The sequence below is a fragment of the Acanthopagrus latus genome, chromosome 8 (genome assembly GCF_904848185.1).
Source record: "Acanthopagrus latus isolate v.2019 chromosome 8, fAcaLat1.1, whole genome shotgun sequence".
In the NCBI taxonomy this organism is placed as follows: Eukaryota; Metazoa; Chordata; class Actinopteri; order Spariformes; family Sparidae; genus Acanthopagrus; species Acanthopagrus latus.
Window position 1 is genome coordinate 23429543 of NC_051046.1, and position 23825 is coordinate 23453367.

The window sequence follows — 23825 nt, forward strand, 5'->3', positions numbered from 1 at the left end:
AACATCAGTATCTGACGTTTCTTTGGTTGTGATGGACTTGTTATTTCAAGAACTAATGTCTGTGTAGATACATTTATATAATTTATTTATATATATGTATATTTTACAATCAGATCAATCTTGTCTTCGAAACCAAAGGAGATTTGAGATGTAAATAAAAAGCACTCAGAAATACATTAAAAAAAGAAGAAAAAAAAATCACATGTACATACATTTATTACAAATATCACAATCCAGGAAACAACAATTCTTCAATCAATCACATCTTTGGGAACTCTGGGGCAAAATTCCTTTATAGATGTTTTAAATACAACTCACAACTTATTCCTGAACTTCATCTCCAATTGCGGAGACAACCATATCATTTCTCTCACCTGCATGTATAAGGTGCATGAGGAAATACAAGATATCGAACAGTGAACAGACCAGTCTTTTGTCACACTCAGAGAGGCATGTTATCTTTTAGAAATCATTCCAGTATAGTTCGAATGATTTTACAGACCCTGTTCATGCAATTTGCTGGAGTAGCAACTCAACAATTTGACCAAAATAAATTCTTAATCATCAATTGTGATAATTTAAAATGACATTGATTTTTCTTTTTAAAATTGTACAACCACATTTTTTCTATTTATCAGAATTTCTCTCACATGTTCATTTCAACACTTTTTACCAATACAAATGTCAGTCAGTCAACCCAGAGATGTTTCAAGTAAAGGACGGACAGAAAGATACAGAAAACATGAGGTTCTTATAAAGACAGAAGGAAGATGAAAAATGGCAGAATGAAAGAAGTGAGATGGGCCATGTTATATAAAGCACAGAGAGGGAAACCACATTTTAGTCAGTCTGAGCCCATCAACTGGAAGATACACTTCCAATCTGACAAACTTGTTTGACAAGATCAATTCCTTATACAAGAAGTCCCACTAAGAGTCCTGTGATGTGTAGCAAGTGAAACGCGAATAGATTTGTTTCTGTGCTGAAGCCCACACTCTTGGTGATGTTAGTGTGCTGTGGGTAGTTTCTTTGCTAATGTATGTCAAGTATTCCAATGCCAAATCAGACTCAAAATGACAGCATCTTAAGAATTTGGTCAACTGATATAACGGGAAAAATGATTCACTGAAACATTTCACATTTGTTTTTAAATGATTTACTTACTGGCTAATACAACACTGTCAATCAACAAAACCAGCTGTACTGTAGCCAAGTCTCTACATCGGTGGTCTCCAATCATAAAATAAAAATTAAATCACATCTTGTGGATTGAAAAAAAGTCGTCTTGATACAGACGCACATGTTTATCACCACAACCAAAAATTAAGACATATTTACTTACAATGCCCCTCAAATGAGCATGGCTCTTGGTGGAGCTTCATTACAAGTTGTTGCCAAATTGTTAGCACCAATCAAGCAATCCCAGATTATTTCAGAGGGTGAAGGTGTTGGAAATTCAATTGTACACACCTAACTGTTTCCTCAAACATATGCACTTATGACAAACAAACATGTGATTTAATTTACTGAACTTCCTGTAATTCTAATCCCTGTATCTTTATTTGTTGTGGCTGTTACATACGTGACCAAGACTCATGAAATATCAACATCTGAGCAAAGACAATAAAGCACAAAAAGCAGCAGGGTCAGCCGTGCTGAAAATCAATTAGTCCTAATAAAGATTCAAGTATTTGGGTTTTTTTTTTTAAATGGTCGTAAACCAAGAAATTTGTCACTAATGTTCTCTGTGGTATAAAATCTGATTTGATTTTTTAATTTTGCTTTTGTTAACCAGATCATAAAACTGAACCCCATGACTACTTCTACAAGCTGCCCAAAGGACAGGTGTTGGTACAAGCTTGAGAAAAGAGACTGAAAATGCTACCTCGATAACACTTCTATACCCCAAAACAAGAACATGAGCTATATCTCAAATTTATCTGTACCTTGGGTTTAATACTCTCTTTTCTGCTATTCAACCTTTTCAGATCCGCAGACATGTGCATGACATTGATGGGATTAAATAGTAGTAGCCTCTGGGCTGAAAGCGCAGTGGGATCTTTATATCAAGGAAAGGATGTCTGATAACTCTACGCAGGGGCTTGCAGATGAGAAGTTTTGGTCTGTCTGGACAAAATGTTTCTGCTCCTCACTTCTGCCGTTTTTGTTTGAAAAACACACGGATGGTAGAAAGTTGACGATCCTTGGCCCAGCTTCTGCAGTGAGTTGTCAGAAGGATACAAAAGAGGAGATGTAAGGAAATAAGGGAAAGATCCTGGGGATCCAGATGTGATTGAAATTTCCCTCCTCTCATCTCCTCTCGTTCTTGTCTCCACCTCTCCATCGTCGCCTCCTCTTACCAGAAGTTCCAGTTCTGGTATCTTCACAATGCTGTGGCACCTTCCTCACAGCCCTATCGGGTGAGAGGGGATTAGAGGAGGAGGAGGAGGCCGTAGGGCTTGTGTGTCTCTCCTTATTGGATGAGGGGCAGGAAGTGTGTCAGGAGACATGTGCAATGAGTCTGACGCGGGTCTGGATGTCCTGGCGGCACAGCGGGCACGTCTCTAACTGTAAGGCACACTCCATACACATACCACTGGAAAAAGACGGGGGAGAAGCATGAAGGAAGATTTTATTTTTCATTCCCAGAAAATGCTAGACAGAAGAAAAACAGTTTAAGTATCAGTCTGACATGATTTACTAGAATAAGCTCAAATATCTTTGACCTTTTAAAGCATTGTCTGTCCACACCAGACACACACATACCCATGTCCACAGGGCCGCAGCTCTGTGTCAGCCATGACGTCACAACACAGCGTGCAGCAGTTGTCTCGGATGCTAACTTGCTTTAGTAAGGCCAGACGCCGGTGTCTAGAAAAAACACAAAAGCAGATATGTGTCTATCTACAGACATGTATTTGAACATATTTCTCCTGTGTAAAGTGATGACAACTTCACACTGTAAATCATTATGATGTATTTACAATACATGCTTATATTGTACGTAACAATCTCATGGTCCTGAGACCCATTTATTAGGGGGCTCTAGACCTTTCAAACTTTGCAGCAATAAGTGACATAAAGAGGGGGATTTCATTTTAGTGTTCCACTTCCAGAGCATACAAGACAGGTCTATTGTCATTTAACTAGTTATTACATTTTAAGAAAAAAGCCTAAAGAGCTGCTTCCATGCTACCAACAGAGTGATGAAAATGCTCCATGTATACCCCTAAAGACAAGTTTGTATCATGCCAAATCTACATGTTGGATGCTGAGTGAAAACAAATGATGACAGTTGGGTAAGACAACAGATTACACACTCCTTTTCTCCTTTGTCAGAGTGCAGAACAGCTTCATGTCTCACCTGGGTAGGATGATCTTTTCACTGGGCAGCAGTGAAGCGAAGTCATTGAAGGTGCTGAACTTGACAGATGGTGGGTGACGAAAAGGCTTGGCCCCAAAGTTAAACTCACACTGCTGGTAGGACATAAAGCTGGCTGCTGCAAAGAAACCAGACCTGACAGACACAGAAGTGAAGGAAAGACAGGGAGTCATTTGAGACAAGAAAGAAGTGGGAAGAGTAGAGGAAAGAAGAGAGGAAGAGTATACACCTTAGTCTGACTAAAATCGTATCGGATTTCTCATAGTTGGATTAAAACACCTAGATTATTCAATTGATAGTCGCATCATGTATACATCCCATCGAATCGGATCAGATTTTGCGTTCTGCGCAGGCTCAAGATTTTTTTCCAGGGGTCAACCGGAAGTTGCTGCATTACCACTAGTTGAAATGGGTACAGCACCACCTAGTGTACCAGGGTATGACATGCTCCGGCCAGTAATTCGATTTTCTCACCGGCATGTATACTTGAACAATTGCAGCTGTCTGATTGAGTAGCATAGTCGAACTATGGCTGTAATCCAGCTAAGCTGTGCATGTAAACGTACCGACTGTTGTCATCAGAGAAGTCTGATTTTGAGTGTGGACTTACGTGGCCGAGGAGAAGACCTGTTTCTCTGGCGGCAGCTGATGTCCATTCAGATAGAAGATCATCTGCTTCTTGCTGAGGTCCAACAGGAAGCCGATAGCATCTCCTAAACAGGACATACATGCAACAGAATAAAGTCTTGGCCTGCTATTATTACTATTATCCGTCCATGTGGGAGGTAAACCAGAGCCTAAATGTTGGCAGTGACAGCAGCGTGTGGGTTCTCAAAATCACAAAACACTCCAGAGACACTAAAAACGATTAAGCAGTTTCTAAACAAATGAGTCAGACATTTAAAACAGGAGGTGGTTCCTCTCATCTACTGATCTAACTGTCAACAATTATAACATTTCTTTGAAGTGTGTGTTTCTGTGTGTGTAGAGCATACCCTCCTTCCAGCAGGGGTGAGAGTGAGGTTTACTGCGAGCGTTGTACCAGATGAGCTGCCTGCAGCCATCATACGCACATGAGTATTCATCGTCTCCTATCCCATAACCCTCCTGAAACACACATACACAAAAAAATGCCAAATTGCTCTACTGCAGGCAAACAGAATGTGGAAAAGCTGAATATTCAAGACACTGAGGATGAGTACGTGGTTGAGGAACTTGCTGTCCTTGGTGGCCCATCCAATTTGCATCACTCCTGATGTAATGACTGTCACCTCGTAGTACCAAACGCCTGAATCCACACAGAATGTACAACGGACGCTCTCAAAGGATGAGGCATCACATCGTGCCTGAGGAGGGGAGCAAAATGAGCAAAAAAAGATTCCAAAACTTTCACATCTTTTACAGACAAGAGCAGCTGTGGCTCAGGGGTAGAAGCCAGCGTCTTGTTATTGCAAGGTCGCTGGTTCAATTCCCCTGGTCTGCATGTCGAGGTGTCCTTGGGCAAGACACTGAACCCCTGATGTGCTGGTCGGCACCTTGCATGGCAGCTACCACCAACAGTGTATGAATGTATGAATTACTGGAAGTCACTTTGGACAAAAGGGTCGGCTAAATGCCCTAAAATTAAAATGTAAATATAAGGCTAAATCAGAGAATTTATGAGAAGCCATCTTCCTAAATGAATGTGCTAGATCCATTAATTCTGCCGCATGTGGTTATTCTCACAGTTTGCATACATACACTAACCTCTAGTCCAGTTGGGGAGATCTTGAGGTACTCGCTGACATCGTTGCTGTTGAGCATAGCGTTGATATTGGTGAGGTTGACCTTCTCGTAGGTGAACTGACGACCCTCCTTTAGGACTGCACCACAGAGGAAATATGAAGGTTTTCTTCTGTTACTCATGCAGACAAACGCCTCACTAAAAGACACTAAAGACACTGTTGCGTCTCTGCTAAAAGTGTCTGAGGCTACTCACACAGATTGTCAAGGCTCCACTGTGAGCAGAATCCGACCTGCCTCTTAAGATAGTCAGGCTGCTCTGCCCACGACTCGAGCACAGCGAGCCGATTGCTGATACACGACTCAGACACTGTCAGTTTATTCTCACCTAAGGGCAAGAGGATGAGTGTCAAATCAGGCAAACAAATCCCATAAGTTATCTCTGCAGAAGAAACAGTGAAAGTTAATTCAAAAATATGTTGTTGAATGCCTGTGTAGGAGAGGCAATGTCATGAGCAAATGCTACTGAAAATATTCCTCTTTACTTATTTATCTCATAAGGCAACTATTTATTTATTTATTTATTCATTTATTAATTAATTAAAGGAAGTCACCAGTTTTCACCAGTCTCGTCATGAATCTTTAACATGTATGGGCCTTTAAGTAAAGTGAGTGAACCTACTGGTCTGGGAGAACTTCTCCAAAGCAATGAGAGCAAACAGCATGACAGTAGGGTGGGCCTCAGAGCTCTGGAGAGGTAATAGAGAAGAGATAGAAAAGAAATGGTCATCAGTTTGTGCTCTCAATCAATTTTTTTTATGCAAAAACAACACACATGGTCTTGGAAAATCATTCCATCTATTGTTTATTCACAGTGGACATGCTTCCATGGACAGCTGTTAGATGAAACAAAGGTGGTCAAGAGTTTTGCAACAGGCAGCCATGCTGCCGTTTCATACAACCTAGCCATCACTGTCTGCCTTCCAGGACAAACTCTCCTATGAATGTTTGCTACATACATCTGTTAGCTCAGACTGCCATGCACATTAATTTTATCTACAAAAAGGGTGTTCCTAAGTCACTCCTCAATACTTGTAACTACTTCACATTAAAGCACATTTTCAAAAGGCAACACTAAAGCGACTTCCCTGAGAAGCAGTTACATTACAGCCCTTTTTCACTTAAATCATCAGACTTCTGAATGTGTTTTTGTTCCGTTTTGTTTGGTGGGTATAAAACACTTCAATTGCAGTACTGACTTCCTTATAGCTCTGACAAAGCACATCAAAAGAGAGTGAGAAGACTGACGAATTAAGTAACCTGAGAAGAAGTGGTGAAAACAGAGACTTCTGCTTCTACAGTTTCTGTTGCGCTCTATATGCTGGACATCAAATGAAGCATGTAGTTGTTTGACATCCCCCATGTGTTCATTTGAAGCACACTGATGTCTAAACTTCTCATTTACACAGACTCTGCGTCTCCTCATTTCAACCATCACTGCTACTTCTAAGAACCACTGATGGGACACCTAAAGCTGCCACGTTACTAGTCGAGTAACTGCAATACATCTGCAAATGTCAGACTTTAATATTTACGTTTGTGAGGTATTGCCTTGTTCAAACTGTGTGTGTGTGTGTGTGTGTGTGTGTGTGTGTGTGTGCGCGTGTGTGTGTGTATGCTCACTAGACTCTCTAGAAGGTACTCAAGGGTTCCAGGGCTTAACAATCCAATACTGGCTGGACCTAAGAAGAGAAAAAAGAAAAGAGACAACAAATGAGAGCTGAGCATAAACTGAATACACTGTTTTTCTATCAAACCAAAAGAGTCAATGATAAGAGAAAATGATCAATTATGTAAATAAAAACTCTTATGTATATTATATTATGTCCTAATATGCCATGTTATCAGGCATTACGCTGAATAACATGCATCATACAAATAAACTTTCTTCACTTTCTTTCTATTGGCTTTCACTTGCTATGCCTGACTATCAGGGGAGCTGCCTCTTGGTTCAGAATATGACTGATATACTGAGCTAATTTGGTATAATTTGACAATTCAATAAGACACCAAATTATCACCAAACAATTTACCACCGTAAGTGTTAAAAATTGAGTATAAGTTAATCTGAAGCCCTTGCAAGTCGACAACCACACAGACATGCTGTTCCTTGTGGTCGCTTGCAATAAGTTAGAATGTCTCCAAATTCTTAGCAAGCAACAAACATGTCATTGGCAGCAGTAAAGAGCCAGATAATTGACTTGAGGATTAAAATGTGAAAATGTGGACCGTACCAGCCAGTTTCTCTGCCAGACATCCTAGGACAGCTGTGGTATTTCTGTGTTTAGCAGGGTTCAGAGCATCCTGTCGTGCTACAGCGGAACTCAGACTCAACATGTCTGAGAGTTTCTGGAGAGCATCCTGGAGAGAGGAGATGGAGCAATTATTCTAATGAAGAGCTCACATACACATTAGGTTGCAGGGATGTACCGGTTTCAAGGTACACAGTGGTATGAAACCTTACAGCTGTACATTTACATCTGAAAAGACAGAAGTGATTCTATGGGCAAAGCCCCAGAGTAAGCACACCATATCAAGTAAATAAAATGTGCTTCATTAGCAGGGACACAGTGTCACTGATGCACCAGAAATCATGATCAGTCAATATCGTCCAACAGCTGAGCTGCATCGGCTGCAGGTCAAGTCCAGCCTATACCATTCATATGCTAGATGAGCAGCAGCAGCAGATCAGATGTGCAGATGTAAACATGTCAAAGTTGCCAGCAAAGACATTATTTCGTAGCCTTATTATATAAAGGATGATGTTTTTTGGTATATGCCTGCCCTGGGGAACCTATTTCAGGTGTCATTTTGCTCCATTCTGCTACCTGACTATTACTGTTTTGAAAATCCTTATCACTATGGAAAATGTCAACAACTACAGATTTAGCAACCTACATGCTGAAAATGTCAAGTTATTCTAACACTAATCTGGTTGCCAATGGCATGAACCTAAACAAGCAAGCCACCAGACACTATTTTGCAGAGGTATTGTCACGGAATCCTGGGTTTAGTGCCGTCTAACACAATTGTATTTCCTTTAACCAATCACAAATAACTCAGAGTGTTTTTCCCCTATACCAGAATGAGAATTGGTGCAGCCAGACCTGTCTGCACTACTGAGGCAGCACCGTAAAAATAGGTCTGGCATGCGAGACTATCCTTTTTGTAAAATCTGTTTGTTTGTGTGTGTGTGTGTGCATGCGTGGGTGTCTGAAGCTTTACATTTCAGATTTTAAACCTGCAATATATGTTTTGCTGAGTGGAGCATGTTTCTGTTGAGTACTGGAAAGAGTACAGAATTCATACTGTTCACAGTGTCATGGTGTGTCCCTTGTCCTCAGGTTACTTTAGACAGAAGGCAGGGGGTCCTTACCAGATTGTATTTGTTGAAAGGGAAAGAGAGAGGACGGGTTGGAGAAGAGGGGGGAGCATAGGCCAAAAGAAAACAATAAAGGATAGTAGTTATGAAAGCTGACTTAGTGCTGTCTCCGAAACCAAATAAGATGATTATCTTAGAAAATATTTAAATATCAACTGGGGGTTAGTTTACCACAATGAGGAATGAGGACATCATGTAAAACCTAAAATAACTCACAAAATGCACAAACTATACATACTTTGCCTGCAGGTGACACTAGTGTTAAAAAGGTATCTGCAGGTGATGACATTAACATGTTTACATCTGCAGGTTCAAACTGCGGTTGCTATTACTTTCCATCCACATCAGTCCACATGTGTAGAAGTGGTTCAACAATGACTGCTCCTGAGGAGAAAAAGCAGCCTGCTTTGTGGGAACAAGTGACACTGTGATAAAGGAGCCAGTTCTTTCCTGAGTGAAAAGTCGAATCATTTTTATGTGTCACACTCACACATACAAGCCACTAACCTTGGTGGGCAGGGGGCACTCATCCAAGAGAAGGGTGATCACTGCAGGACCAAGCGGATCATCCAATGGGATCACTCGAATCAGAGACTGGACAACCTCTAGCCAACCATCATCTGAGGGAGAAGAGAGGAAAAGACTGATTTGAGACTCTTCACACTTATGAACATTCACTCTTTCTCCTACATACATATAAGATGCCTGCCTGCATTATAAATGAAGAATTAATTATGAGTAGGGTATCTTCTAAGTGCATCTCAAAATATAACATCCTCTGCAATGAACTATGAAAAAAATTTAAGCAGGTGGAAAGTTCTTTTTTATAACCTACTGATGAAATGAAAAATACACATATCTGCCAAGAACTTGCTTCAGACTGGGTAATATTTTTGATAACTGTGTCTTGCTTATGTTCTTTCATTAAAATAAATGTTTTCATGCAAAAGACAAGAATTACCAACAAAACCAGATGAAAGAGAAGTGATCTGCTCTGAAATCACTTTGTAAGACAGGCACCAGGTTTATGAGCATCATAAATAGTGAAACAACATTTCCTGTCCATTAGATTACTCAGATCTGATACTATCACTTATGAAAGCATCAGCCAACTGGCTGCTGAATAATGTAACATCATAACACATGTCAAACAGAGAGTGACTGGCTGTCTGACTGACTTGCAGCTTGGCTGCCTTCAGGGTTCAGTATCTGCAAGTGAACACCCAGCTTGGCTGTTGTTAAACCACACAACACCACGCCATGTGAGCATCAAACACCATATGTGCATGACACAAGGCCCAAACACAAGAATTCAGAGGCTACACAGACACACAAACACAGCATGGAAGCAGCATTCACCATATGCATAAGAAAGTGCCGACACACAAAAAACATCACCTGAAGCTTGAAATATGCACAACCACAAATAAAAAGGCAGACCTGTTACTGTCAAACTAAGACAGACAGAAACTCTATTACATTTTTTTCCACTTACTGCACAAACAAGCAAATACACATCTGGAAAATATTAATTAAACACAATATATGAATCCGTCTTGGAAGCAGGTCTCATGACCACTTTAGAAATGTAAGTAGCAGCAAACACATGATGTTTGCATCATATCTCGTGACTGTGGCCCTTCCCCTGGTGATGTAAATGTCCCCTCAGGCTGGGCCACTGACTTTGTTGGATAAATGCTGAGGCAGCAATATTCCTGCAGGATTGGTAAACAGCAAACAGGTGGTGTGTCTGGCTCTCACCAGTGAAGGTTTCTCTAGACATAAATAGTCTGTTTTACACCTCATTATACCATCTTCTTTGGATGTAGCATTTAAATATGTTGGCCCTCAATATCATGTTTCTACTTAACAACAGAACACGACACAAACCAAATACATTTACTGCAAGACATTCTTTGGAACACTATTTAAACACCATTCAAATATTTGCTCACATCGTGGGCAGAGTAGTTTGCATGAGATGTCAAAGAAACAATTACGTCAAACTGGAAAAGCTGTCACTAAACAGAGGATAAGGACTGCCACTGTCTGCCACTTACAAAGCTACTGTAATATCACTGCCTCAGCAGTTCTCACAAACAACTAGCTCAGCCTGAGGGGGATGGGACACTGGCAGCATATTCAGAAGAGACCTGTTTAAATTCCTGGGACTCCCCATCAGTCAGTAGAAAGGATAAATCTTAACTCCACATCTGAAGAGTTGTGCACATGACTACAAGCTAAGCTAGACACAGTTTTGTTGGTTGAGACATTAGCTACCACTTGAGTAGAGCTAACATTTCTAACTTTTCCTCAGTTTGGAACCTCTGATCCTTTCAATGTAAAAACACATGAAATATGCTCCTGTACTTTACTTCACATTGCTTTGTGTATTCTGTCCCGGCAATGATCTGCTACACAGTGCCAATGATTGATTTTAAGTGTGTCCTCATTTTTTTCCCCTACCTGTCTCTGCCATCTCGTGCAAGGTGATCATGGAGTAAGGGGGCTCTTGGTCACTGAAAAACAGAACAGAGTTTGCACAGAATTAGATAATAGCATGGTTTAGGAGTATTTTTCTTTTTTTTCACAAACGCTGCTTCAAAATTTGTGATATGTGTTCATTTATGAAAGCGTGCTTTACACAAATGGAGGTGGTGCATCAAGGTAAGAGCATTCAACCAGCAAATACATCTCAAGTGTTTGTGACCCTGTGGTCAATGCATCAACAAATATCAACAAATGACTCATGCCTTTGTGCGTTTCTGTGAACACAGTAATGGCCATGGACAGTAATGCTGCCCCATGGAAACGTTAAGGCAAGCGTATAATTGTGATGGACTTGGTTCAGTGGGTGTTGTTTTTGAAAATGCTGACATTACTGCTGCTGGTCATGGCTCATCCCAAGCTGAAGAAGGCTTTCATTTTCACAGTCAACTCCAGGCAGCTTTATCCTCAGATTCCCTAACATAAATAAGTTGTACCATACAGAATTCTTGGATGTTGGACATGGGGTTGTATATATATATATTCAAAAGACAATGAATGAATCAATCATTCTACAATATCACATAATTTCCAATTAGAGGTTATCGAGGCATCTGGTAGGTTGCTCTGTTTTTTCATATTGCAATATAGGTTGCAGAAAACGAAAATTATATAATGTCTGTTTTTCCAATATTGCACAGCCCTAGTGCACAACAGAACATGACTATTCAAACAATACAATTATTAGCAAGACAATGATATGGTAATACTTTCACAAGACAAAATATGCAGTACTACAAAGCTCAACCACATGAATTGGCAAAATTCAGTTGAACGCAAATACAAATCTAAATTTCAAAGCTGGTCACAGTGAAGTTGGAGACCAAGACTTGAAGTGTTAGCACTTAGCATGATGTGTTTAAATACTTCTCCTCTTGCCAAATTCCAGTGTTTGTACCACACCTCTGCCAGCATGCATTTGTCTTCACTTGCTGAAGACCACTGAATAAATGACTTCTTTCTTTCATGCATAAAGCTGGTATGTATCAATCTCTTTGCAGGGTGGACTTTTACACTTACTGCATGATCTCAAGAAATACAATTTCACACCATGTGTAGATAGAAGAGATGCTCTGATGACCAAATTCATGGAAAAGGGGCTGAAAATGAAAAGAATTTGGCATACTGCTAGGTTGCTGCTTCGGCTGATATTAGGACAAGACCAACAACCAGACCTGCCCGTAACTCATGTGGACCTTTGCCAACATTCATACTTGGGAATGAGTTATCTGCTGAACGGTGTCACACTCAAGAATTGTGCCCACCTTTTTGTTCTCTCTGCAAACTTAACTCGTGCTAAGCAAAACCCCAAAGGGCTTAGCGGAACGGCTGTTCTCTGAAGAAGGTGATAACTCAGTGGAAGATTAAGATAAGGAAGAAAGTGCTTCTACACAGCATCTACACAGGATATCAAAATCTTGCTACATCATTGCAGCAAGTCATCACTAAACCAAGAGAGGGAAACACATATGTTAAGAAAATGGCTAAGGCCTCTTTTAAAGAGTTTGAAGGCACGGGTAAACAACCAAACACCCGCTGCAGCTACTTTAACCACCTCATACCATTTAAGTCACCTCTGTGGAGAACGAGTGAGATTTTTCAGCATATCAGTATATCACCAGTATACAGAGCTCTATATTGCAGACTACACAGATTACGTTGGAGGAGGAAAAAGTGTGATTTCTGAAGCCGTTTCATCTGATTGTTGGTGATGTGAAATAAAAATGTCAAAAGCGTGACAGTGATATGAACGCTGATGTTTCTGCAGGGGTTGGTGGCACTGACACTGTCAACCAGACAAGTGTGACCGAGCCCACACAATCAACACATCACAAAGGCACAGTATGGAGAGTGTCTCTATTAACATTTTTTATAGTCTGTATATCAAAAACAATACTTCAGTTATTATAAATTTGATTCATATAGAAGAGAAAGCAGAGGACCTTTATCATTTTTCCTTTGTGGAATTTTTGTAAACACATTTGTGAACAGTAAACAAATATTTAAAAAATACGTTTATAACACTATAATGTAATTGTAGGCAGCTGTAAGATAAAACATATGTATTAACATTTATAAAACCAATAAAAGAGGGACTCAAAGTAAAGTGTTGCTGGGATATGTGCATAAAATATTCTACCATGCTATTTGTTGCAAAAACAGCGAAAAGACAGAACTTCTCATCTCAAAAGGCGTGACTCTACTTTGTACCAACTACTGCTTCAAACATCCACGTCAGAGTTTGCAGGCCATGTTCTGATAACAGAAAAAACCTTGTGTGATGCTTCTGCTGAAGACACCAACCTCTCCTTTTTTATCATTCTGCTCCAACTGAGCTCAAGTTTCATGGGCACTTAGTGTAGGACTAGTGATCCTAACATTTCACCACATGCGCTACAGATGACAAAACTGCAACCTTTATTTCAATATACAATATATCTCATTGTGTGAAAATGAACTACAGGATCAAGAATGTCCAAATGTGCCATGGCAGTACATCTGGTAAATATGCTAGTGCACCCTGAATACTTTTCTGGTGCTCTGCAGCTACAGCTAATTACTATGTTGACTACATGAACCATAAAACAGAATAGTATTTTAGAGTTAAAACTTTTTTAACCCAAGATCAGGATATTTATGGGTCTGATGCTCATACAAATCCTAATAACAAAAAGGTTAAAATTCACATTTATTAGCAGCCTGAAACATTATCAGAAGTAACAACAACATTACTAAAAAGTATATTCATTTCAAATGTGTATTGTCCACTCTCACCCTTCTACCTCAAACCCTCTTTATCTTATTAATGTCTAACTTTTACACTTACTTGTCTACAAGTGTCCTGATGACAGCCAACGTGTCCAGCACCAGGCCATCCACATTCTGCTTCTTCCTTCTTGGTTCATGAGGTCCTCTCCCTCGGCGCGGTGGTCTGACTGGGTCCCTTGGCCGACTGCTCCGAGCCTCTCCAGCATCAACACCTGCGGCTGTAGCATGATCCACCCGTCGAGCTTGTCCTCGGGTTGCCCTTGTCGACCCATGGTGATGGTCCTCCAAGTCACTGTCCTCCCGGCACACACAGCTGTTACCCATGGTTCCAGTGCCAGAGACCACAGTGGCAAGGGTCTGCCAGAATGGAGGAAGGGAGTCTGAGGAGGAAAGGAAGAGCAGAACCCGTGCAAGGCTCCTGCAGGCACAGTAAGTGATCCAGGCGGCTACTATCATATCATTTGGAGAGCTTGGTTTGGGGGGATTCTTCTCCCAGTGGACTGGGTGGGATCAGCGTAAATGATCATACTGTTGCCAAGCAGAGATATGGGATTTCTTTTTTCAGAGTAATAATATATGACTGGTTAAAGAGACCAGATGGGGTCAGATGAAGCAAGGAGAAATGCTCTGAACATCACAGACAGTCCCAACCTCAGGTACAGGTCTCATCCAAGGCTTGCATATCTGTGGAAGCAACACAAAGAGAACAGAAACAATGAAACTCTGCCCCCAAGTTGAGTCTGTCAGAGATGTGTTTATATCATATTCTGCCCAAAGCAAAGATAAACACTAGCTTCAGTGACATGCACCCAAGTGTCAAATCTGGACAAAATTACATAAGTAAGTGAAAATAGAAAGACAATCAGCAATAACCATTTAACTGTCCATCTCAAACATATTAGCTACTACACAACATGTAGCTGTTTAAATAGAGCTGTGTTGTTTAATGAGGACAGTCACAGTCTGAATAAAAATGAGCTCATCGCGCATTGACTTATTGAGACATTTAGTACTGTTGACATATCAGGAGCTTTTCAGTTAGCTGGCTAACAAGCTAGCCACCCACTAAGCAAGCATTACAACATTAGCAGTTCCAAATGAATACCAAGTCTCACAAACTCGCTCTTATCATTTCGTAAGTGAGCTATAATGGCTCAGTTTTGACCTGAGCGCATACTTACGTGCTATTTCTTTAACAACAGCGGTATTCAGACGCAGTGGAGCCAGACCGAAGTAGTTAACAAAACAGACAGACACCTAGCTAGCAGTGTTGTGTTGTAGCTTACCAGCTATATGTTAGCCCGGTTAGCAGCTTCTTTGATCCTGCTGTCAAACTACACAAGTTAGCTAACGTGAGAAGGAACGAACTACGCGTAGTACTCAAACACCAACGGAGTAATGGAGTCGCATACAAGACCCGTCTATATTCCACAACAGACCTTTTTTGAAGTCGAACAGCACATACATATGACGGCAAGCTAACACATTTTAACGACGCTACACCACTAGCCGCTTGCTAAGTTCCGTAGCGTTGGCAGCTAAAAAAGGTTGCCCATCAGCTGTGGCTGTGGAGGCGCGGCTGAAGGAGGAGGGAGGAGGATTTCTGTGAAATACAACGTCAACATACGGTAAAACTGTGTTTTCCTTTTTTTTTTTTTTTTTTTTTTTTTTTACATATAACACATTTCTTTCCCGCTATCTGATTTTACAAGTGATGTATTTTGAACACCGCTTATGCTGTTCGAAAATCACTGTTTTGTGTATTTCTGCACCTGTATGTATTGGTTTATGACAGAGCAAGGCAGTGAGAAGCTGGAATAAAAGCAACAAGTTTCAACGGTGACATTACATCGACATCGAACACGTCAAACAAGTGTGCTTTTACCATTGTTTATTAAAAATGTATTTATAGAGAGAGAGAATGCCAGTCAAGCCTAAAGGCGACTACATACCCGGAAGTCAATCTTTCCCACGGTACGTGAACGCAATCAACAGAAGACCAACAAGATTTTCAAAACAAAAACATCTCAGTATGTCTATTTATTTAAAATGATGCCAAGACAAGTATAATATTTCCATTTAAAATAATACCTATAGCATGCAAGGTGTCACAAAGTTGATAATTTGATTTGATAGTATAGACAAATCATAGTCCCACTTATGTACTAGAATAACAATGGGATAAAATCTTCTTTATATAATATCTTTACAGATACTTTAGGGAAACTTCAGATAAGGGGACTCAGTTTGTCATTTGTATCTGCAATGTGCCACACCAATGAAGGTTAAAAAAATGCTTTGAGAATCAGCGTATCTTTCATCCAACACCAAACTTTTATAATTTACATAAGTCTTTTGTCCTTTAGGTGAGGGTATAAGGCCAGTGCAACAGAGAGGGACTGAAGGTGTCTGCGGGGCTCCATCCATACAGCAGGGCCCAGGTCCATGTTTCAGAGTACGATCCATTGAAGTCATTCTAAAAGTCCTTCTTGATATGTCTGACCCAGTTTGATGTCTCAAGATTTTATCATCTGAACTCGTAGTCACATACGTGAAGGTATATGAGTACTATCATTACTTAAAAGACATATTTGGGTTATCCCTAACATCCAGTGTAACAAATGCAACAGACCAGAGCAAAATAAAATGGGGTTCATTCTATCTCTACACGTATGTTCGGTTTAGAAAGTGGCTGAAGTCCAAACAAAAAAAACATCTTGAAGCTTTGGCAATGAAAGGCCTCAAATTTCTTAATACACTACTTAGGAAAGTTGTGCATTCATTGCATGGGTATTATTTTCTATTTACACTATTTTATTTAGAGTGGTCCATACTATACTTGACATGAATTAAATGTCATAGAACCAGTGGTCTTACATTAAGTCAACCAGGCATTTAGACAGTATGCTGTAAATTGGGACAGTCATACACCCTGCTCCGATCCAGGGCTGTATTGAAGGTGTTGTCACAATACATCCCACTCTTGCCGAGGTCTTCTGTAAATCTTTGTGATTTAGGGTGGAAGGTACATGGTGAGCTTTCAAAGGTTGGAGGGAGAAGACCGTAGGCACTGGAAGTGGTCCTGTACAAAGGATTCTGGGGCTTTGCCCGCTGGGGTAGTCGAACATCTTTAACCTCTGGAGTCATCATGCAGGAGAAAACTGGGTTTCCAGGGTTGGCGCATGTTTTTCCATTTTCCAATGGCTGTTCTTGAGAGGCTGACATCTTTGTAGTGACTATAAAAAGAAATCAGAATTCACGAACATCAGTTTTAATACAAGACTACACAAAATCACATTTTGGTAGATGTCCCGAGAAAAACTGAGTGAGGCAGAGGTTCGCTCTCATTTTGTTAACCCCATTACCACCTATCACATTAAAATAAGATTCACAAGCACATTTGCTTCTCAGCTATTTCGGGAAGACAAGGATATATTTACCAGTTTGAAACTCAATACACAGTTTAGATAGATTGTTCTACTTAAGTATCTTTTCAAAAGTATCCTCCAAAAGACAACTACCGAGATATTTTACCTCTGTAGACACTACGTGAGTGAAAATTGTGGCAAGCTACGTTGGTTAAGCTAGTTATGCTAATTATCGGCTGGATAACCTGCCATCGATCTCCAAATGTTCTTTTCCATTGACTGGAAAGTATTTGAATTCTTCTAAAATTGTTATGTACTCATTTTAATTACCTTCTCAAGGAGTAAAACCAACACAACAGTTGGTGAAGTCTTGATCTGGCTCTGTTAGCGAGAGAGGACGACTCGTTGCCATAGTAACCATGAAACTCTATGTGGGGTCGGTTACATTCATCATCAACATTGGGAACAGTACTTTAAGGAAATAGTCGTGACCAAGGTCAATTTAGTTGCCTTTCCTTGGCCTCCGACCGCGTCGCACAATCTTTATCAGCGGACAGTTTATTCAGTTTATTTTATTTAACAACATGTTATGTTACAATTCTTTCCCCCGCACGTGAAGGCATCATTGGTTACATCATCACCAAGCGTCAGTTGCTACGTACATTTGTCGCGTCCACTTTGCACAAACGACAATAAACTCAACTCTGAAACCAAATCCACACTTACACCTTATTATTCACACACTTTGGCAAACCGTGTGTCGTTGTTACTTCCCTCTTGTTTGGGAGGCCGGCTGATTTATTTATAAGTCTATCCGTGGACTTTTGGCGGACTTTCCCCACCTTCTGCCACCTTGTGTTAAGCGCTGCAGCTAGCTTGAGGCTAACGCGCAGTCTGACCAGAGCAGAAGATCTGAGCAGCTTGGCCCGGAGTCGTGCTCAGAGGATGGACAGTGAAATCCAACGAGATGGGAGAGTCCTGGACCTCACTGATGATGCCTGGAGGGAGGACAGACTGCCTTATGAAGATGTCACTATCCCTCTGGTAAATGTCGTTCAAACAGATTCATGCTAGCATTAGAAATAGCCTGCTTTTATAGATTTGTTTTAACGTGCAGAAGACTACTGTTTTCAGCTTGTGTGTAAGCTGACTAATGAAAATGTGAGCTCAAAACAAACCCGATCATATATCAGTTTGTAGATAGCAGGTGCTGAGTACAGGAATCTAGATATTGGTTTTCAGAAGGTGTGACAATTGCGGAGAAGTGAATGTAATCAGTTGTCATTTAACAGGATACGGTACAGTATTTTACACAAGCACACTCAGAAGCAGCTTATGTCTTGACACATTCATACTGATGATGAGATGATCTGCCCCTTTATTCTCCTCTGTTTTCTACCAGAGTGAACTGCCTGAGGCTGAGCAGGACAACGGAGGATCCACAGAGTCTGTGAAAGAACAAGAGATGAAGTGGACAGACCTCGCTCTGCAGAGCCTGCACGAAAACACACCGAGCACCGGGAGCTGAGGGACTGATCTGGAATCAGACTGTAGGACAAGGATTTGGGGCAGGATACTGGGAAGTCCTTGTATGTGTTAACAATAACACTTCTTCATCTGAACGCAGACAGCGGCACCAAACACATGTAATTCACCATCTTTTTACACTGTGTCTTTTGAAAGATGTTCAGTATGTTTCAGCTAAGCAGAAATTATTCAAAAAATGTTTTCTGAAAAAGTATTGGGTTTATATTGTAGTATGTATATACAAATATTAAATATCAGCTTTGGTGTATAACATTTTCTTGAGACTTTCTCTTTAATCTTGATGGTGTCAGTTCTAGTTGATGCTGGGCAGTCCTTGTATGTGTTAACAAAAACACAAAGATTGTTTTGTGAAAGACTACTACCTGTTTATGTTTATGTTTATATATTTAGTAATTTAGTAGTGTACTTTATCATGTTTAAGAAGATATTGATAAGACCCAAACACAGACACACACAAATAATTGTTTCCATCAAAGAGTATGTTAAACTAACTGAAATACCAGAAAAAATGCTCTTCTAAGTCACTGATATGCAAGAGGGTGGACTGCAGCTAAGATTGGATGCATAGGTAATTGTTTTTTCAGAGTAAAACTCAGTTGCCAAAATCCTAATTCCATAAAGGTTAAAATGATCATTCCTATTCATTCATTCTATTTTGTTCATTGAACTTTGTTATCATTTTGGAGGCTGTTGTTTTTGGTGCTTTTGAGTTATATTGAAAGATTCCCTCATTTATATAATGTTCTGTACTTGATCTATATTTAGATCACTTAGACCTCAACCAAGCTCATTTGTATTCACAGCGGTGCAGTCTTTTTTTCCAGCTAAGTTGTAGGCAGTGCATTTAACCGTTGTAAAAAAAAAAACAACCACACAGTTCTGTTTTGGAAAAACAATCAATTGTCTTTTCATCGTCTCTACAGGTAATTTCTGCTCTTAATGGATAGTTTTGCAGCTAATGCAGTTGTCTCTCATCCATCATGATGCAGGCTGAGCATCTCTTTAGAAACCTCTCTGAGTGGTTTAAACCAGAAATAAAATCCTGACTGTAACTCCATCATCACTGTGTTTGTTTAGCCTCTGCCGTGGGCCTGCAAATGTAGTCATGTGGCCCCTTCCCCAGCAGGGCTGAGGGGTGTCGGTAGGAGCCCCCAAGATGATCCCAGAGCGTGAAGTATTGTCCGTAGTTGTAGTTAAAGAAGAGGTGATGGTCTACATGGTGAGCAGCTCCATTGATCAGATATATAAGAGGGCCAGGGATGAGGTACTTTCCATCATGTATAGAAATGGTCCAGATGTTGACAAAGATGAAGAGTGAGAGGTAGACCCCCTGTAATACAGATATGCCAGATGTCATTTCACTGGTAAGCGACCTCATGTCAATAGTGTACTTTATGAAAAAAAAAAAATTGGTATGTTACACTGCTTTCCAAGCAAACGTCATCAGAATCTGTCAACATACAGCTGGACCTGAAAATTATTCAAGTTAATCTGTATCATTGGGAAACATGCAGTACTCCTCAGACCTAACTACACAAGATCAAATAAAGCATTGCAAAAAGACAGCACCTTGTGGAGGGGAAGGATGAAAGGGTAGATGTGATAGGGTAAGCTCGTCAGGAAGCCGTCGAGTGGGTGGAAAGCATGGCTGGCAAAAGGTGTAGGGATCTTGAATATATGGTGCTTCTTATGTAAGTGCTGAGGGAGAGAAACACAAGTGTACCGATTGCAGTGACTGTTTTAGTGAAGAACACACCAGGCAAACAATATCAACAAATCTACTCAGTGAATTTCAGTCAGAAGCCCATCTTACAAATAGATGTGATACAAATGTGCAGTTATTGATTTCATATACTGAGCTGTGGTTCAGTTGTTAAGCCGCGATGTGCCAAAAATCAAAGAAGGTGTCATTTTCACAACTAACCCCACCACTGAGTAAGTCATATTTCAGTACACATGTTATTTTTGTAAACCTAACCTGTGATAGTTGAATATTTTTGCAATGTAGTGGTAACGCAGAAGCTGTAAACACAAAATTGACATAATCACTCTTTTGATGCTGATACAGATATTGGGAGGTAAAGAAACTACAATATAGTTTTAGTAATGACACAAAGTATATGCACCAGAGGCAGTATATTTTTTAGTTTTACAATAAACCTAGAGGGAATTTAGTAACTATGAATTATCTAAAGCATTTTTTCAGTGCTTTCATATGAATGCTAGAAATAAATGAGCTAACTCTCACCTTGTAAATGCTCTTATGATGCAAGAACCGGTGTATCCAGTAGATACACATATCAGTAAAAAACAAGAAACCAGCAATGCTCAGGAATACCCCCGGCCAGCCTGAAACAGAAACAGAGGAGGTTAACGGGTCTCATTAGAACTAATTATTTTAGAGCCTATTTTACCAAATGAGCAGTCTCTCATTGATTGAACTTAAATTTTGAGTTGATTTAAGTGAAGATGAACCCTGGCCTGGGTTTTCCTCATCTTACCCAGAGGACATTCACTTATGTTGTCAAGAAGCTTGCTGTGACCCTTGACCTCAAAGAAGAAAATGACCACTGTGGGGAAGCTCATCCAGAAGATGGAGGAAGTTGCGAGTTGAATCTCCTTTTTTACCTGGTTCTGTTGTCAGATCAAAGACACAGAGTTAGGATTTGGGAGAAGTTTGCTTTGGAATTACTATGATGTTTTGCCAAAGCGACTACATGGAAATTTGTTGAATCTGGAAAAAGTAGACACAACATATTTTCAAAACTATTTTTCTTTTTCAAACAGCTGTTTGCAGGATAGATGGCGATGAGGCACTGTTTCTACTTCTGGCTGAGTAAGATTAATAAAGTTCATATGAGGATGCCGAAACAGAGCAATCCTTGTTATAATGCAGTACCGAACCAACAGACTACAGAGCAGCTTCTTTCAGGCTGTGAGTATCCTCAATTCATCCTCAGAACCCTTCCACAGATAAATCTTCATTTCATCGCTAATCTGACCTGAATAAGTCAGAATTTGACCCTAGAAATTGCCAAATGTTCCCACTGATGGTCTCATTTGCAAATGTAGGTCATGAAGACGATTAAGTATTAAATTGAGTTTCATAAGCACTTTTAAAGTTCCCTGTTATATGGTTTTATCCTAAAAACAAAGGAGACCACAGTCACATCCCTGACCAGACAGCTTACCTTGAGAAAGAGTGGATGTTCCATGAGCTTGTGGTCAAATACATAGTAGAAGCTAAGCGCACCAAAGCCCAGGTAAATGAGCTCCGCCCCCAGGTTGGTCAGCACCCACAGGCTGATTATCTGACGCAGAGCTCCGTCCTCGGGCCATGAGGCCGGGTAAACATACGGAGTGAGGATGTATTTGTCTGCACTGTTCAGCACACGATCCATGTCTGTGAAGAGGGTGAAATATGCAGTAAGATCAGCCTTGTGCTTTAACCACCATGATTCAGCTAACTAAAGAGAAGAAAACGAACCGCTGGCAGCATGAAGGAAAAGAACTTAAAAAGCATATGTGTATAAGTAAACGTAGTAACTGAATGGCTTTCCAATCTAAGCACACTTTTTTGTAATTGGATCTGCTTTAGCCAGGGCTTTTTAGGATGAATTCACCTAAACATGAAAGTCAGTCATTATCCTCCCAGCCTCATGTCTTTGGAAAGGCAGGAGAAGCTTCACAGTCCATAAAACATTTCTGGGGCATCACTGTTAAACAGTGAGATAGGGTGCACACTAACAAATGTAGCTTAGTGGCTACAGTGAAGATTTCCGTTTAAAAACGGGTTCCTCAGACCATGAAACGTCACCCGACTTACCATCAGCATGAGACTGATGAGATGGTGACTGAAGTTCTTATTTTTTGAGTGAAATTGTCCTTTAAGATTTTTATACATCAAATATATAAAACATTTTTGCTTTACATTATGTTTAACATGCACCACAATAACAGCATCACCAAAGAATTATAATACATAGTTGCAAGACAATCAAATTCAAGAATCATACCTGTACAAATGACCACTGTCCTCGTGCAAATGACACCAGCACTTCACCCGGGCTGCTATGGGCCTCCACTACTGCTAACTGACTCTAAGTGACAACATCACTTTGCTGATGATTGGTTTTGAAAACCTTTATCTGATGTTTAACTGTTTAACCTGATTGATTAACTTTTCTTAGACCCAATCAGACTCTTCAGTAGTGATTTCTCCACACACCTCGGCTGCAGAATAACCAAACATGTGATGTGGCTCCAGAAATGTCTCAGCTCTGCCTTCATGTATCCTTTATAGCTGTTTATATCCAAGGTTAATACACTGTTAATGACTGACTCTTCACATTTTGACTAATACTTACTAATGCTAGCTAATTTATCTTAATCCCAATTTTTTATTGCAGAATAATTACCATTAGCATGTGCAACAGCCTACAGATATGACTGGAATAAACTGAAAACAAGTAGGAGCAGCAGAAGCAAGATTTTGTACACCTGCCTTCACTGAAAACAAAATAAATCACATGCATTAAAAGCATTTTCACTTTGCAGTAAAATTTAATAAACTGAGATCGTTTCAGTGTTAATCTCTACAGTCACTATTAAGAAATTCCAAAAAGCTGTTTCATGCTGCTGCTACTGAACTGACCTGCTTCAGGTGTCCTCAGATGTCCTCCTCCTCCTCCAGCAAAAGATTTGTGACAGAAAGCCCGTGGCCTAATGCAGACCTAATGAAGCATTTAATGTCGGATGAATGAAATACTGCTGTCATGTGTTTTCCTTAAGAGCTTTTTTTTTTTTTCAAGAAGCTCTCTCAAGGAACTCTTCTTTGACTCATTTTATTGAGGCAGACAGTGTGCTGAGAGGATCCAGACAGATACAGACACGTCAGCCCTGTTGGAACCAGATCCCAGCACGCTCAGCACATAACAAGAAGCTCAGTAACCGCATAACTGACCGGACATATCGGATTTTTTAAATAATCAGAAACTATTGCTGTATGCGCTGTCTGTTTTTACGACCATAGATCTATTTAAACCCC

At 40.2% G+C, this 23825-nt stretch overlaps 3 protein-coding genes and 1 long non-coding RNA gene across 5 annotated transcripts; 2 read left to right on the forward strand and 2 right to left on the reverse strand.

Annotated features, from left to right (window-relative positions):
* Positions 1 to 198: 198 nt before the first annotated feature.
* On the reverse strand, positions 199 to 15396 carry rspry1 (ring finger and SPRY domain containing 1). Of its 2 annotated transcripts, none has more exons than XM_037106056.1 (15): positions 15149 to 15396; positions 13921 to 14546; positions 11013 to 11065; positions 9054 to 9166; positions 7399 to 7525; positions 6788 to 6846; positions 5787 to 5853; positions 5361 to 5492; positions 5129 to 5244; positions 4585 to 4728; positions 4378 to 4489; positions 3993 to 4095; positions 3365 to 3517; positions 2767 to 2871; positions 199 to 2596 (listed from the first exon to the last, which is right to left on the reverse strand). In XM_037106056.1, exons 2-15 carry the CDS (start codon positions 14316 to 14318, stop codon positions 2500 to 2502), a joined length of 1779 nt encoding a protein of 592 aa, XP_036961951.1. In that variant the 5' UTR covers positions 14319 to 14546; positions 15149 to 15396; the 3' UTR covers positions 199 to 2499. The 2 variants fall into 2 exon arrangements, with proteins under 2 accessions (XP_036961951.1, XP_036961950.1); XM_037106055.1 differs by having other exon boundaries at positions 15044 to 15396.
* LOC119023843 lies at positions 15396 to 16184 on the forward strand. Its single transcript, XR_005076345.1, has 2 exons — positions 15396 to 15490; positions 15658 to 16184. It is a non-coding gene; the product is annotated as an uncharacterized LOC119023843 (long non-coding RNA).
* Positions 16185 to 17574: 1390 nt separating this feature from the next.
* On the forward strand, positions 17575 to 19030 carry anapc13 (anaphase promoting complex subunit 13). Its single transcript, XM_037106060.1, has 2 exons — positions 17575 to 18274; positions 18633 to 19030. The coding sequence occupies exons 1-2, from the start codon at positions 18176 to 18178 to the stop codon at positions 18756 to 18758; spliced, it is 225 nt and encodes a 74-aa protein (XP_036961955.1). The 5' UTR covers positions 17575 to 18175; the 3' UTR covers positions 18759 to 19030.
* Positions 19031 to 19548: 518 nt separating this feature from the next.
* LOC119023839 (lathosterol oxidase-like) lies at positions 19549 to 22900 on the reverse strand. The gene is made up of 6 exons (XM_037106057.1): positions 22795 to 22900; positions 21970 to 22181; positions 21280 to 21412; positions 21027 to 21127; positions 20348 to 20476; positions 19549 to 20108 (listed from the first exon to the last, which is right to left on the reverse strand). Exons 2-6 carry the CDS (start codon positions 22177 to 22179, stop codon positions 19839 to 19841), a joined length of 843 nt encoding a protein of 280 aa, XP_036961952.1. The 5' UTR covers positions 22180 to 22181; positions 22795 to 22900; the 3' UTR covers positions 19549 to 19838.
* Between the last annotated feature and the right edge of the window lie 925 nt (positions 22901 to 23825).

Excerpts from the sequence above, each read along its gene's own strand:
- rspry1 (XM_037106056.1), bottom strand. The coding sequence starts at position 14,318 with ATGATAGTAGCCGCCTGGATCACTTACTGTGCCTGCAGGAGCCTTGCA. Across the intron at positions 11,066-13,920 it reads ATCAGGACACTTGTAGACAA|TGACCAAGAGCCCCCTTACT; the intron begins GTAAGTGTAAAA and ends TCTGTTTTTCAG. Across the intron at positions 6,847-7,398 it reads TCTGGCAGAGAAACTGGCTG|GTCCAGCCAGTATTGGATTG; the intron begins GTACGGTCCACA and ends TTCTCTTCTTAG.
- anapc13 (XM_037106060.1), top strand. The coding sequence starts at position 18,176 with ATGGACAGTGAAATCCAACGAGATGGGAGAGTCCTGGACCTCACTGAT. Across the intron at positions 18,275-18,632 it reads AAGATGTCACTATCCCTCTG|AGTGAACTGCCTGAGGCTGA; the intron begins GTAAATGTCGTT and ends GTTTTCTACCAG.
- LOC119023839 (XM_037106057.1), bottom strand. The coding sequence starts at position 22,179 with ATGGATCGTGTGCTGAACAGTGCAGACAAATACATCCTCACTCCGTAT. Across the intron at positions 21,128-21,279 it reads CATAAGTGAATGTCCTCTGG|GCTGGCCGGGGGTATTCCTG; the intron begins GTAAGATGAGGA and ends TTTCTGTTTCAG. Across the intron at positions 20,477-21,026 it reads ATCATAAGAGCATTTACAAG|CACTTACATAAGAAGCACCA; the intron begins GTGAGAGTTAGC and ends TCTCTCCCTCAG.